The sequence below is a fragment of the Cyprinodon variegatus genome, unplaced genomic scaffold (genome assembly GCF_000732505.1).
Source record: "Cyprinodon variegatus isolate N-32 unplaced genomic scaffold, C_variegatus-1.0 Scaffold545, whole genome shotgun sequence".
Lineage (NCBI taxonomy): Eukaryota > Metazoa > Chordata > Actinopteri > Cyprinodontiformes > Cyprinodontidae > Cyprinodon > Cyprinodon variegatus.
In genome coordinates, this window is record NW_015150998.1 from 234,577 (window position 1) to 248,114 (window position 13,538).

Below are 13,538 nucleotides of genomic sequence, written 5' to 3' on the forward strand. Positions count from 1 at the left end.
GTCGATCAATCACCAAATACTTCCGTCACTAACGATGACATAGAGTTGTATATATATTTTTTAAAGAGAGAGAACGTTGTCCCGTCCTTAGACTATCATCTGTGGCCTCCAGAGATCACAGTATCAGTGACTGTCACCAAGCCCGACTGTACATGGAGACTAATCAATTTCCTTTTCTTCAAAAGCATCTCGTCATGCAAACAACTGTTGCAAATGTAAAGATATATAAATATATACAGTATATATATATATATATAAAGAGGTATAAAAACTAATTGCAGAAGCAGTGCACTGGAGTCTAAGCCATTTTCAGGAGTTAAGATGAGCGACGGAGTGCCGCTGTGTCCTGGAAGGTTTTTTTTTTTTTTTTTTTCTCCCAGATGCAGCCTTCCTGCAGAAAACAGAACTATACTGACTGACCTGCAGCTGAATGTATTTCATGTCCCATTTTCTGCGTCCTTCCAAAGCCCTGAAAACAAAGACTCTGCAGCACTCTGGAGACATGTTTTCAGGGGCATCAACTGTTGTGCAGCTATGAGGAGATCGTCTCCGTCTGCTCCTGAAAGAGCGTCCTCCTCTAGCAACTCGGACCTACGGATGGAAATCTACGAATGTATTCTTCTTGGGTTTTTCTGTTTGTTCCCACATCCTAATCAAAAAAAAAAAACTGTACAGTTATTCTGTGTGGCATTTCCATCTTATGATTAAGGAGGGATAGCTTGAGGGCTTTTCTCAAGGTATTTGAGGGTTAAAAGGGTATGAAGTCAGACAATCTGAAAATCTGCATAAGAGCCAACATTTCAGATTAGAAACTGTTAATTTCTCCCTTTCAGGTATTTTAGGAGTTCCGGTCCTAGTAACAAGCTGAAACCAACTCTTCCTGGTTAATTTACTGTGACCGTCCCACAGATGGTGTCACCCAGTCGCTGTGCGGCGTTCATGTTTCCCCAGAATCAATTGTTTTCTGTTCTCTTTCACTGTTACGTTTTATTTGGGCATCATTAGATATGTGCAATATGTTCCCCAAAAAGGTGCAATTTGACTGAAAAAGTAGCATTTTTGTTTGTCGTTTAGTTGGGATAAAAAAAAAAGTTTGTCAAAAACTCTTAACACTGCATGCAAACTGAGACAATGCATTTGTTCAGTTGTTTACTGGTGTTTTTTTTTTTTTATATATTTTCAGACAAATTATTTTAAATGCCAAATTCTGCATTTGTTTTCCTTCCAAGTGTCATGAAATAGGTCTTTATTTGAAAAAAAAAAAAGCATATGTAAAATAAACCTTGTAGAAAAATGAAAGGAGTCCTTTTCTTTTTTATTCAGAAAATTATTTATGCAGCAGAATTAAATTACCAATAAAACTGGGGGATTTGATGTTACACTGAAGCATGATCACAATATTCATTCTGCTTGCAATATCTAGATTTCACCATACACGTCGAAGCATTTTAGAAATATCAACAAGACATTTACCTTTTGTAAACCTGTAGTTGGTTAAACACTAAAAAAACATTTTTTCTTTTTTAGGAAAGAAACTGAAATGATGTGACCAACCTGTGGGCTGAGGTGAAGCCATTTACTAACTTGGCTCAGTAGCTTTATTATGGCTTCATTTATATTCATTACTAGGGACTTTAAAGGGACAGTTCAGTTAAAATTGACGTATTTGTGTTTGTCTTGGCCATATTGATAGATTTTATTTATATCAGTCAGAAAATAGAAATCAGTTCAAACTAAATCTATTAAATATTTTTTGTCAATACAAACGGAAAAGCTTTCTCGTCTTTTACTGCAGAGGCATAAACTCACAATGAATATCTCGTATTTAAAATATTAGTTAAAAAATGACCTTCATTAAAATGACAGTTGCTGGCACCCCTTGCCTGTAATTTCTAAACCTTTTTTTTTTTTGGGACGTTTCATAAGATGCATGTTGAAATCCTGAGGAGACTTTACAATTTGGATGTTTGGCACATTACCCTGTTCAAAGAACCAGTCAGGAACCTTTGTTCATTCCCTTGCAGATATCACAGGCTTTTTTTTATTTTAATTTAAAATATCCTGAATGTTTAGAGAGCTCAAAATCTGTTCTTGGGGCTGTTAAGAAAGAAAGGGAGGCCTACATCATTATACATCATCTACCATGTTTATTAAATTGGCATGAGATGCTTTTCTATAAATTCAGCCTGTTGTACATCACACCTACCACGAGTACTTGTTCCTGGAAAAGTTATGTTTTGGTCTCAACTCGACAAATCAGGGTTTCAAAATTTGAGAGGCCTTTATGTATGTGACGCTAGGACAAATACAGTAGGTCTTTGCTAAAATACTTCTAAATAACCTGTTGGCATCCAGATCGAGCGTCTAATGATGTGGACCACCAGGTTTTTTTTTTTGTTAAAAATGTTCTAAGGCCATATAACGTTTAGCTACGATTAAAAAAGTGGCAAACATAAACCATACTGTATAATAATAAGTTAATTTTATATTTCCTGATATATTTTGGTGAGTTCACTTATAACTTACCGATTTGAAGGAAAATTATAGATCAATAAGAAATCAAAAGAATAAAAGGTCATGATAGCATGATTTATAGAAAGTTAGTTTTAGGGGTATGATGGGTTTTGGCCCAATTTATGGTGAAATTAGAAATGAAAGCAGAAAACAAGGTCAGTTAAAGAGTCAATTGGTGCTAAAATGCTGCCTTTTTGTTGTGGTTTTAAAAACTAGTTTTAACCTGCAGTCCCATCTTGCTCTCTATGCTTGGTGCCAAGATGAACTTGGTTCATCATCCAGCCTAGTAACCAGCTGGTAAAAAAACAAACAAACCAAAAAAAGGACTCTGCGCCACCTCCTATTTGTCCCTGGAAACGGATCAGAAAGATTTCCTGATGAAAGGTTTCCAAAGCCGTTAACAACTAAAAGTGATTGTTTTGTTCTTGTTTTTCCCCTTTACAGTTTTTAGAATACATCTTTATGAGGTTATATTAAGGTTGCAAAGGGATTTAAGGAAAAATATATGTATATATATATAAAATATGGAATTTTCTCCAAATATTGGTTTAATTTAGTGAAATTTTCAGTGCCAGATTAATCCTCTGCAATAAAAGACCAGCTTATTTTAAAGGTGTTTTATGCCAACAAATATTTCTGGACCTTGGAAACGGATCGATTTAACATTCTGAAATGCCAATATGTCCTACAGTTTATGGACTCTGAGAAGCATAATTTCTTGGTAAACTTTTAAGACCAACATTTTAGGAACTAAAATGACCAGACTTCCTCTAAAAATATTGCTTTTTTTAACAGTAACTGACCCTTTTAACTACTCCCAGAAAGAACTGAAACAGGGACAGAAAACACTTGTAATAAAGCCTGATATTAGTTTCATATTTTTACTCAACTGACATCATTTAACAGTGCTCAGTCTTTCTACTTACGAATTTTCAGTCATAAAGGGCATCATTTGTCCCTTGAAACGATGTAAAACAGTTAACCAGACTGCTACTTTAGATAGGCTACTCCATAACTTTTACACCTCTACTTTATCTGCATATATTAAGGATTTCTGGGGTTTTGTGCTTCTTATTGTAAACAAAACACACCTCCAACTTCCAGTAAAAGTAGAAGGTGCAGAAAGGACAGTCTTTAGAATAACGGCCTAACCACACCTCCTGTAGCTTCATAACCACTGGGCTTTCTCCTGTGGAAACTCCTGACAACCTAAGGTGCAAACATGTCAGCCGTATTATAGAAATGTAAAAAATAAATTTCTGCAACTTTGTAACATACTTGGCAACTAAAGGTGATTCAAATATGCAGGATTTTACAGCAACTCTGATTACTTTGGTATTAGTGCATAGTAAAGTTCTACATCCTAGATATGTTTAAATATGACCAATATGTACAAATGATTTGTTAGAGTGAATTAAATAAATTTAAGTTTTAGCCAGCAAGAGGGTAGCTCTTCAACATTAGCAGAAAACAGACTGCTAACTTCTCAAGGTGCAGCTGATTTACCAGGAGCAGCTGCAATGGCTGCCTGGGTCTCTTTACCTCTGATTCAATAAGCCTTCAGCTTGTTGGTCTAAGGTCTGCTTCATGCATCACCACAGTCCTACAGCAGCTCCTCAGACCCTGCACTGAGCCCGGGTACAATGGCAAAACGTCTCCTCTGAGTGGACTGCTGTTCAAAAGGCGCTTCCATGTTGCACTGGTGTGCAAAAAGTTAAAGAAGTCCAAGATCGGTTAAGGTCTTGGTTCCACACAAACAACAGACTGTCCTCAGCAGATCCCATATCTCATCTTTCCGAATGTTCCTCACCGATTCCATTTCCTCCTGCAAGAAAAGATACCAATCATGCAAAGATTAAATGTATAAAAATATATACACTTCACCAAACGTAAAAAAAAAAAAAGAGGTGATATCTTAATAGCAAGCTGATATTATGTCAAACAGCAACAATCCAACCATCAGCTTTTAGAGGATTAACCATGTAAATATCATTCAATCAACATCAAGCTATCCTCATCCAATGATCGGTCCAGGCACACAGCAGCTACATCCAGATTCTGTCAGAAAGTCGACCTTCTCTTATTCTAACACTTATCTTAATTATCTTTATATTTGGATGTTTTTACTGATTTAAATACTGTTTGAACCCTCCTCCTTTCTGTCTGGAACAGATCAGATAGCATAAAACCTCATCTATATTTCAATACAAACATATTGAGCAAATTTATGAAGAATTTTCCCCAAATCAGACAGGGTCAAATATACACATTCTCCCTCTGGAGTCCTTTTGCAGGTTGTTCAGGTTCTGATAGACTCCTTGTCTAATATAAATTGGTCCCTCTGCTGCCATAGTCGCAGCATTTAGGTGGAGTCCATATACTGAAGGCTGAAGTCTGATCCATTAAGCTTAATGTTTGCCTCTTTAATCAATAAAATAAACATTTTGGATATCTCCAGGTTTCAAAGACCCAACTATTGATTCAATTATTATGATCCAGTACTTCTTAATTACCCTTGGTAGCAAAACATTAACATGGAGGGTTGAAAGCCTGACCCGGACTCGTCCAGGTTCGCTCCCCTTTACTGGTAGCCAGATAGCTACGAGCAAAACTACCAGAACATTAAACATTTCCCCAGATGTTATTTGGCTTGTCCATTACAGTTTCCTCCATGTCAGTAGGTGGGTCTTAGGGCCTCAAACAATTTAAATGAGCTGAAACATCCCTAGAAGAGGAGCAGTTAAAATAGCCTACATTGCTAAACGCAGCGGTCACAGCACTAAAAGCAGATAAAATGGGTGTTCTGGTCCCTTCCTCTGATGCATTATTATACAGTTTGGCGAGTCTTGACATCAGCAATATAGAAAACCTTGTAGTTGGTAAGTATAGATTAGTTCCAGCAGCTGCTTTCAGAACAGGGGTCTATCAACCAATTGGAATCATAGTTAATGTTTATGTAAAAGTAGCCAAATATTTTTGCCATTAGACTTCACTCAAAATTAGCGTCAGAGCTAACAGATGAGCTAGATTTTTATATTTTTTGACCCTGCACAGCCATTATAAAAACAATCATTGGTAAACAGAATCAGTTAAAGTTGTGTTTTATTAACAGTCCGCCACAAACAAAAACAATGAAATACTTAAAACCCTAAAATTACTAATGAGGGAGTATTAACTCCTGAGCAGAACTGAATAAGACATTAGGGAGGAAAGCATCTAAGGAAGTACAAATCAATTCTTTAAAAAAAGAAAAAAAAAGAGAAACTACTGGATTGTTTGCAGTTATTGTATGAATTACCTTTATCTGTTACTCCTCTACTGAAACGCATCTAAACAGGACTCTGAAAAGGAGAAAAAGGCAAAAGAAAACGACATAAAAAAAGTAATTAAACTGTTTTAGCCTTCTATATATATAGTGTATTAAAGTTTTACTGCATTTAGTGTAACCTTTGAGGAGTCGATGACCAGCCAGCGCTCTGTGCTCATCTGCATGTCCTGACCGCTCAGAGGCTCCCGCAGTCGCACCTTCACCTCGACTCGACCGCCTGTGTGCTTACGGCCGTCCATCACCTGGCAGGACAAACAGAGTGGTTAAGCATGCTTTTGTTAAACATGTAAATGAGGCAAACATGTCAATCAAGATGTTATTTATTTATTTTTATTGTCATACACTGTCACAAGTACAGAGCAACAAAGTTTACCTCTGCATTTAACTCATCCCCTTGGGGAGCAGTGGGCTGCCATTGTGTGGCGCCCGGGGAGCAGTGAGGGGTTATGGGTCTTTGCTCAGGGACCCAGAGTGGCAGTCTGTGGGAGTGGGGCTGGAACTCAGAACCTCAGTATTCCAAGCTCTATGCTCTAACCACTAGGCCGCCACTATCCGGGCTTTATCAGTTTTATTGTTAAATTAGAAGGACTGGGCGACATCAGAGAACAGGAAAATAACAACAGCCCTTTTACTAAATATACTTCATCTGTTTTCCTATTATTGTAGAGGTCTCAGCAAAATCCCCTCTTATTCTTACTAAATGATGCTTACCTCTACGATTTCCCTGATTTCACTCTGTGACTCCAGTTTCTCAAGCTTAACGAGAGCCGACCCGATGGGCTTGTCGCTCCGCAGGAAACCACTGAGAGAAAACACAGTGACACAAAGATTTAGGCAACTGCTCTCTTTTACATATCATGTATCTATTCTTTTTTTATTTGTAACCACAGAAAGTTGGATACATTGTCTCCACCAAATTTCTAGAACATATGTCTTATATGGTTGTTTACACGTGATTGATTAACCACGTGTGTGAACACGAGGTTGCAAACTTAATTAGACCTGGATAAAATGAAATCCTCATTAAGGCCTCTGCAGGCGTGTGTTGGAGCAGGGAGGATGTGATGATGATGTTAGTTCATATGTTATTTTTATGTCATGAAGCACAGAGCCTCACCCTTTATGCAGCAGCTCCAGTTTGAGGCCTTTAGACGCCACGACTCTCCTGAAGCCGCGGTGATTACGGTTGATTGACAGTGTGAAGCTCTGGTTATATTCTGGGGAAAACAAACACATGGTGTGCTGTACGTTGAATTATGTTAATCAAAACAGGTGTTAGTGGAGAAAGTGCTATCAAAACAAAAAAAACATAGACATTACCAAAAGCATTGCATAAAACAAGGATACTAATCAATAAACTATTTTTCGGAGGTTTTCTTATCAATCCTCCATCTTTTGATCAGGGCAACATGGTCTGTAATGGAAAAGATGAACGGATCTTCCCACCAATCTAATAACAGGTGGGAATATGAGGGCTGGAAAACCTTATCTTAATTCCATTTTAAAAGGGAAAAATTTGCCTATTTTTGGGTCAATATATAGATTTAATGTTGAACGAGTGCACTGAAGACTACCAAACCCATATCAGAGTCCATGCCTCACCTGGTGAGTTAGTGTTCTTTATGATGTTTGTTTTGTGTCTCTGAGGCTGCTCCTGGAGGAGAAAAAGATCTTCTCAGAACAGAACATATGAGTCTTAATAAATCTAAGCGATAATCTATGTCACTTACTGTGCTGGGGTAAGGGAAGTCAAACTTGATATAAGCATCCAGATCATTGGGCTGGATTCCTGGGGAAGGAAAAAATGATAGAAAACGAGAAAATATTTATTGTTATTAACACTTATTTTTAAACAAGATTTCATTTAAAGCACAGAGTCTGAATTTTCAGAACCTGCTTAACCAATTTTTTACCACTAGGAGCAGGAAGATTCATCCCTTTCACAATGATGACAACCATGTCGGTGCTGCTCAGCTCAGGAAATATTCTAGAAAGAAACCAGAAAGTTATTGACTTAAAAATAAATTTAAACAAATAACAAAAAACAGCACATGCACAACCCTGTTACCCGCCCCCGAGAGGGAACCGCTATTAAACGCCTGTGAGAGCATGCAGGAGCCCATTTCTCCTCGTGCACTTTCCAAAGTATGGTTTTAACAAAGGACATTCTTTTGAGCACCAGGATGTTCACATTTTGGAAAAAGAAGACATGTGGTTTGAGAGGGGCGTGGAGGAAGCCATCTATGTTAAGAAAGAAAAACTAACCTTAAACAGAGGGGGTGGCCTCAGGTTTCAGCTTTCAGAAACCTACAATGCAGCGATAGAGTTGATTCCTTCCCGCTACCATCGCAACCCCCACCCCCTTACAGGGGAACAGAACACCTGGCCTGTTCAGCCAGGCCAACAATTCCCTCTAACAACAACCTCTTTCAGAGACGTAGACAGGTATCAGGTATTGCAGGCTAACAAAGAACCCGATCTACCCCCATTCCTAAGCTAAAACAAGGCTTTGTTTTTGGTCCACTCTATACAGCCTCCAACTCAACGCTATTTCTGACATTTAGAATTGAAAAAGCTTCCTGGAAGGGAAGCAAAACGTCTTCAAACTTTAAGTCCAGTGGATTGTTCATTTTTTAATCTTCACCAGCACTTTCCAAAAGAAGATTTGCAATTTCTCCACTATGTCAGACTCACCACCAGTAAGTGAAAATGGGGACGAGCACGTAGGACGGCCTTACGTAAACATATCACCAGAATGATTAACAAATAAGAGGACCAATTATTTGGATGATCCACCCAGATAAAGAACATCCTCCACTGTAGCTTTAAGGAACAACACCTGGTCAGGACTAAGGAAATACTTCTACTTGGAAAACAGTCAGTTATGAATAAATGTTCTCACCTCACAGTGTGGAAGGATTTTTCTTCAAAGTGATGTTTAGGCGGAGGAAGACCCCTCGACTGAGCCAGCTTTAGGACCTCCATGCTCTTCTTGCAGCTTTCCGCCATCTTCTCAAACCTCAAACACAGAAAAGATTCTTTTAAGTGTATTTCTCTGGATTAATGCACCTCAAGGGAGAAGGACAGTTGTAGAAAATCATGAGCCCCAAACAAAAGGCAGCAGTTAGTGTCTCAGAACACTAGAGAAAGATGGAGGAGGCTCACTTTGTTGTTTCAGAGACGTTCCCAAGGTGAGTGAACTGCTTGGAGTACGTCAAGCATTTCTGAGAAGAAGAGAAATCACAACAATCCTTAGTATTTTTTTTTACAGCCACAAGAACACCAAAGGAAACCAAACAAAAAAATTAACAAATAAATATGTCTGAATATGTTGAATTCATGTTGTGCAAAAATAAACAGCATACATGAAAAATTTGGATATATTTCAGCCTCCACAATTTACCAAACTGACTGTTTATTCTTATATTAACATCCTAATTTCTAGTGAGAGTAGACCTGTTTAGTTTGTTGATTCTGTGTTTGTTTTACCTCATGTTGCTCTTTGAGAATGCTGGACAGCTGAGTGTAAACCTGCTCTGCTTTCTCTGAAAGCTGCACATCGCTGTGATGGACCAGGATGAAGTCGTCCTCTTCGTCACCAGGGGGCGATGGTAGCTTCAAGGTGAGGAAAAAGATCTGTAACAATTTGCTCTACAGTGTACGAGATGTTTTAAAGAAAGCAGAGAAATTCCTTTTTCCCCAGGGTCTGAAAGTGGCTCTCAGCCGTCAGCTCACCGTGCTGATGTCCACGGTCTTGCCGCTGCGTGCTGCTTCGATCATGGGCTCCAAGCCCTTTGCAGTGCGGAGGAAACCCTTTGCTTGTTCCATGTCGTTCTTCTGTTTGGCCTGTAGAGCTGCCTTCATGTACTGTTTCTTTCTGCTCTCCAAGAGCTCCAGCAGTTGAACGGCTGGAAGTCAGGCACACAAAAATCTGATGTAAACCAGCAGTTATGAGGAGAAATGTTTACAAATGTGGAGAATTCCAAAGCTTATTCTTTGCCTAAAAATCATCAATGTTTAATATCAGAAAAAGGAAACAGGAGGCTGTTTTCAGGTTATTTTATTTACAGAGGGAATTAAACTTGCTTAAACCAGCCTGGCTCCATGTGAACAACTTCTGAAATTCAAAGCACTGCAGCCTTTATTTGCCTCACTTCAGGTCAACATAAAAAAATTAGATTAAAAAAAGAGACTGAAGTAAGTTGCATGTGGTAAAAAGTTTAAAGGTCAAAAGCACCAAGAAGTCAAGAAAGGTCAGTTTCTACATTAGCATAGAGCTTTATGATCCCCAAATAGTGAGGGACAATATTCTGTGAACTGATGAGAGACAAAAGGTGCGTGTCCTGCAACATCTAGAGAGCAACCAACAGTAGATCAGAAAAATAACAATAGACCAACAGTAGAGGTGGTGTGATGGTTTGGGGCTTCGGAGCTGCTACAAGAACTGGTTCACATGACTTAATTGACGCCACCATGAGTTTAGCTCTCCAGGGCAACATCATTCAAAACAATGTCTGGAAAGCAGCTCAGCACCCGAAGGCCTTTACATGCTCCACTTTTCAAGCATCAACCAGGAAAGCCTAGAGCCACTGCAGAGGTGTGATCCTCTGTGTGTCTGGCACCATGGCCTCTCTACACCCGCAAATCCAACTCCGAATTGCTTAAAGACAAGAAATGAAGGTTTAAAGTCATAGTGAAGCGGCTGTTCCAATGGTTGCAGTTCAAAATTCTCCCGAGTGGTGCTCGACTTTACACAAGTCAATAACGTGAATGTGATTGGTCGTTTATCAAGAGGGCGGGATTGTTGAGGTGGAAGGTTTGAAAGCAATTTGGTTGTGGCCGGTTTGTCGGAAGCATCGTTGCTAACCAATTAGCAACTTAGTTCTAGTAGGTTCCCAATGGGAAATTCCATTGGGATCAAGTAGCACTAAATTGGTGACTTAGAAACAACACTGTCAAGGAACGCTATGGACAGCAGAAACATGCAAGAGGAGGAGAGTTTTGTGTCAGAGGTTATAGGTAAGACTCCTCCGTCATACATTTTTTACTTAGAGGAGGAAAGTGGGGACAAAGTTGTTGTAGAGGATGCCAGGGCGGCAGAAGCTTGGTTTGGTGTAGAAGTTTTACAGCCGTAGATGTTTGAGCCCTTGCCTCGCAACACTGCCAGTTCTGTAAGCTCTACACCTGCTGAAGAAACAGACGTCCATTCCCATGAACACTGGGACGTAACTCAATGGGAAAGTAAATTATTCTTATTTCTTTTTTCAACCGTTGCGTATATTAGTTGCGACATATGAATCAAGATGCTATGACCGAAAAAAATTTGATTGACAGATGACCGTTGATATATGATTTGCCGAATTTAGGTATACAGGAAGACGTATAACTAACTGACCTTAATAAAATAATGCCAAAAAAACCCCACAGATTTTAAGACAAAATTTTCTAAATTTTGGGACAATATGGTCTGATAAAGAGTACAGTTATATATATGTTTAAGCCAGAATGATTTGACATTTAAATATCATTTCCCTACGACTTTAAGAGCGGCCTAGTCAAAGTCTGAATTTAAAGTTGATTGAGAAATGCGTCAACCAGGTCTTTGCTTGAAAACCCTTTAATGTGGTTGTACTGGTTTCATTTCTCCAACAGCATTGTAAAAGATTCATGGCCAGTAATTTTCACAGAGGTGCCTGAAATGAATATGAAATCTGTATTTAATCAGGGAACCTTAAGAGGTTCTTTAGGTGTCAAAAAGAAAGCAAAAGAAGAAATATTTTAGGGGAAAATTGGTCTTATATACTGATAAATAAATGAAATGTTCGTTTGGACAGTAGTGAGAATTACGCTGATCTGCTTTTGAAACTGACCTGCTGGTGAGAGGCTTTCCTTTAGAGACGTTCTGTCTGGTGAAGGTGAAGGCGCTCGTTTGCGCTCTGGAACCGTTGTAGGGACATCCAACATCGGCTTCTTTGGCTTTTCTGGAACAGCAATCTTTGACTGGGAAAGATTTGGTTAATTAGTCATTTAATCAGAACAAAGCTATGGTAAACTACAGCTAGCAGATAGCTCACCTCTTCCTCCTTTTCATCATCTTCCTCCTCCTCATCTCCAACTTCAGTAGCGTCAGTGGAAGCGAGCTTGCTAGCTGCCTCCAGAGTAGCGATAAACTGCTGCTCAGCACCTGCCGCCTTCTGGCCGGGGATCGGAGGAAATCCTGAAACATCATCCAGACGTTTAGTTCTTGGTTCAAGAAAATATAAATTATTTAGACATAAAAAATACAAAATATTTTTCAGGATTTCTATTCGTTGTTTTGTTTTTACCCACAAAAGCAACCAGTTTATGTGCATTCAAATAATATGAATATATGTCTTTAAAAATTGCATCATATACAGGTCAAAAAGTCAAAAATAGAGTAAAATGTTAAAATGGCAAAAGACTGAAGAGAATTTAACATTTTGAACTAAATGGCAACTAAATGATGGCAGACTTTATGAAAAAAGTAAAGATGGAGCAAAGCTTTTAAAGGAGGACAGAACTTTGCGCTTTCCTTTTAATCAGGATGAAATATTAGAAGACCTAAATAATATCTTGGTGAAAATACTATTAAATGTAACTTAGAATAAGTATTTATTGAATAATGATCCCTAATTTCTCAATCTTCTCCTTTTGGGGAATTTCAAACAAAAACGATTTCTGAAAGCTCACAAATACAACAGCAATAATTGATCCTTAAATTTACCAAATCCTAACTTCATCAACCATCTCTGGTTGCAAGCAGGGACCCATTTATTCTCTGCTCATGTCTCACTGTTTGACAAATGGAGGACAGATCATGTTCCTCGAATGAATAAACTAAACTGTTGGGCAGGAGTGTCCCGTTAATAAACCTTAAAGTTGTTACCCACCATGGCTTTTCTCCAATTATTGCCCAGCCTTTGTAACATAGACACTAAATATAAACCAATTATAAAATGAGTCACATGATACTAACCAGGGGGAACTGGAAGCTCATCAAAGTTGACTGGTTTCCCAGCTTTGTGGGCTCGGATGGCACTCTGATATTGCTGCATGACAGAGATAAATAATGTTATAATAAACACAACTAATGCAAAAAAAAAAGTTATTTTGTTTGTCTGTTTTTCATGGTACCTATTTGATTCCTGACATATTTCTTCCGTGTTTACCCTTACGTGTCTTAAATGTTACACTGATCAGGCAAAGATAAGATGAGTAACTACCAAAAAAAACTGTTTTTAAATCAAAAATATTTATTAAGGGAAAGAGAAGGCTCTCCAAATTTACTTGCTATATATAAAAAGAAAAGTAATTACCTTACCAAAACCTATTCAAGCATTTACAACAACTGGCAGTAAGTGTTTTACACCCCTGAATATGAATATCGAGTTACTCTTCAAACTCAGATACAAATCCTCAACTCTAAATTAATCTAGCCTAATGTTGGGAACTCTGAGTTTTTGGTTTCACAACGGCTGCTATGAATTCGTTCAATCAACTCCAAGTAGAACCACTCAGAGTTTAGCATGTGCGTGAGAAGTATGAAATGCCATTATTGGTGAAGATACGATTCAACGAGTCACCATGACAACAGGAAGTGTCTATTTCACCCCACTGGAACTAGAGATTTTAATGAAGCGATAAATAAATAAATACATAAAAAAAAAAAAAAAAA

The 13,538-nt window shown here is 38.3% G+C and overlaps 1 protein-coding gene across 2 annotated transcripts in view; it reads right to left on the reverse strand.

Moving 5' to 3' along the window:
• Positions 1-1,299: 1,299 nt before the first annotated feature.
• The window catches only part of cc2d1b (coiled-coil and C2 domain containing 1B), a 27,095-nt gene continuing 14,856 nt past the window's right edge, over positions 1,300-13,538 (reverse strand). For both annotated transcript variants that reach the window (XM_015391537.1, XM_015391538.1), the window contains 15 exons: positions 12,840-12,912; positions 11,917-12,059; positions 11,713-11,842; positions 9,578-9,750; positions 9,332-9,457; positions 9,008-9,066; positions 8,745-8,861; positions 7,756-7,829; positions 7,573-7,631; positions 7,445-7,496; positions 6,960-7,059; positions 6,554-6,644; positions 5,962-6,084; positions 5,813-5,855; positions 1,300-4,339 (listed from right to left, as the gene is read on the reverse strand). In XM_015391537.1, the coding sequence (XP_015247023.1) occupies positions 5,844-5,855; positions 5,962-6,084; positions 6,554-6,644; positions 6,960-7,059; positions 7,445-7,496; positions 7,573-7,631; positions 7,756-7,829; positions 8,745-8,861; positions 9,008-9,066; positions 9,332-9,457; positions 9,578-9,750; positions 11,713-11,842; positions 11,917-12,059; positions 12,840-12,912 (1,332 nt within the window). In that variant the 3' untranslated portion in view covers positions 1,300-4,339; positions 5,813-5,843. The remainder of the gene's footprint in view (positions 4,340-5,812; positions 5,856-5,961; positions 6,085-6,553; positions 6,645-6,959; positions 7,060-7,444; positions 7,497-7,572; positions 7,632-7,755; positions 7,830-8,744; positions 8,862-9,007; positions 9,067-9,331; positions 9,458-9,577; positions 9,751-11,712; positions 11,843-11,916; positions 12,060-12,839; positions 12,913-13,538) is intronic.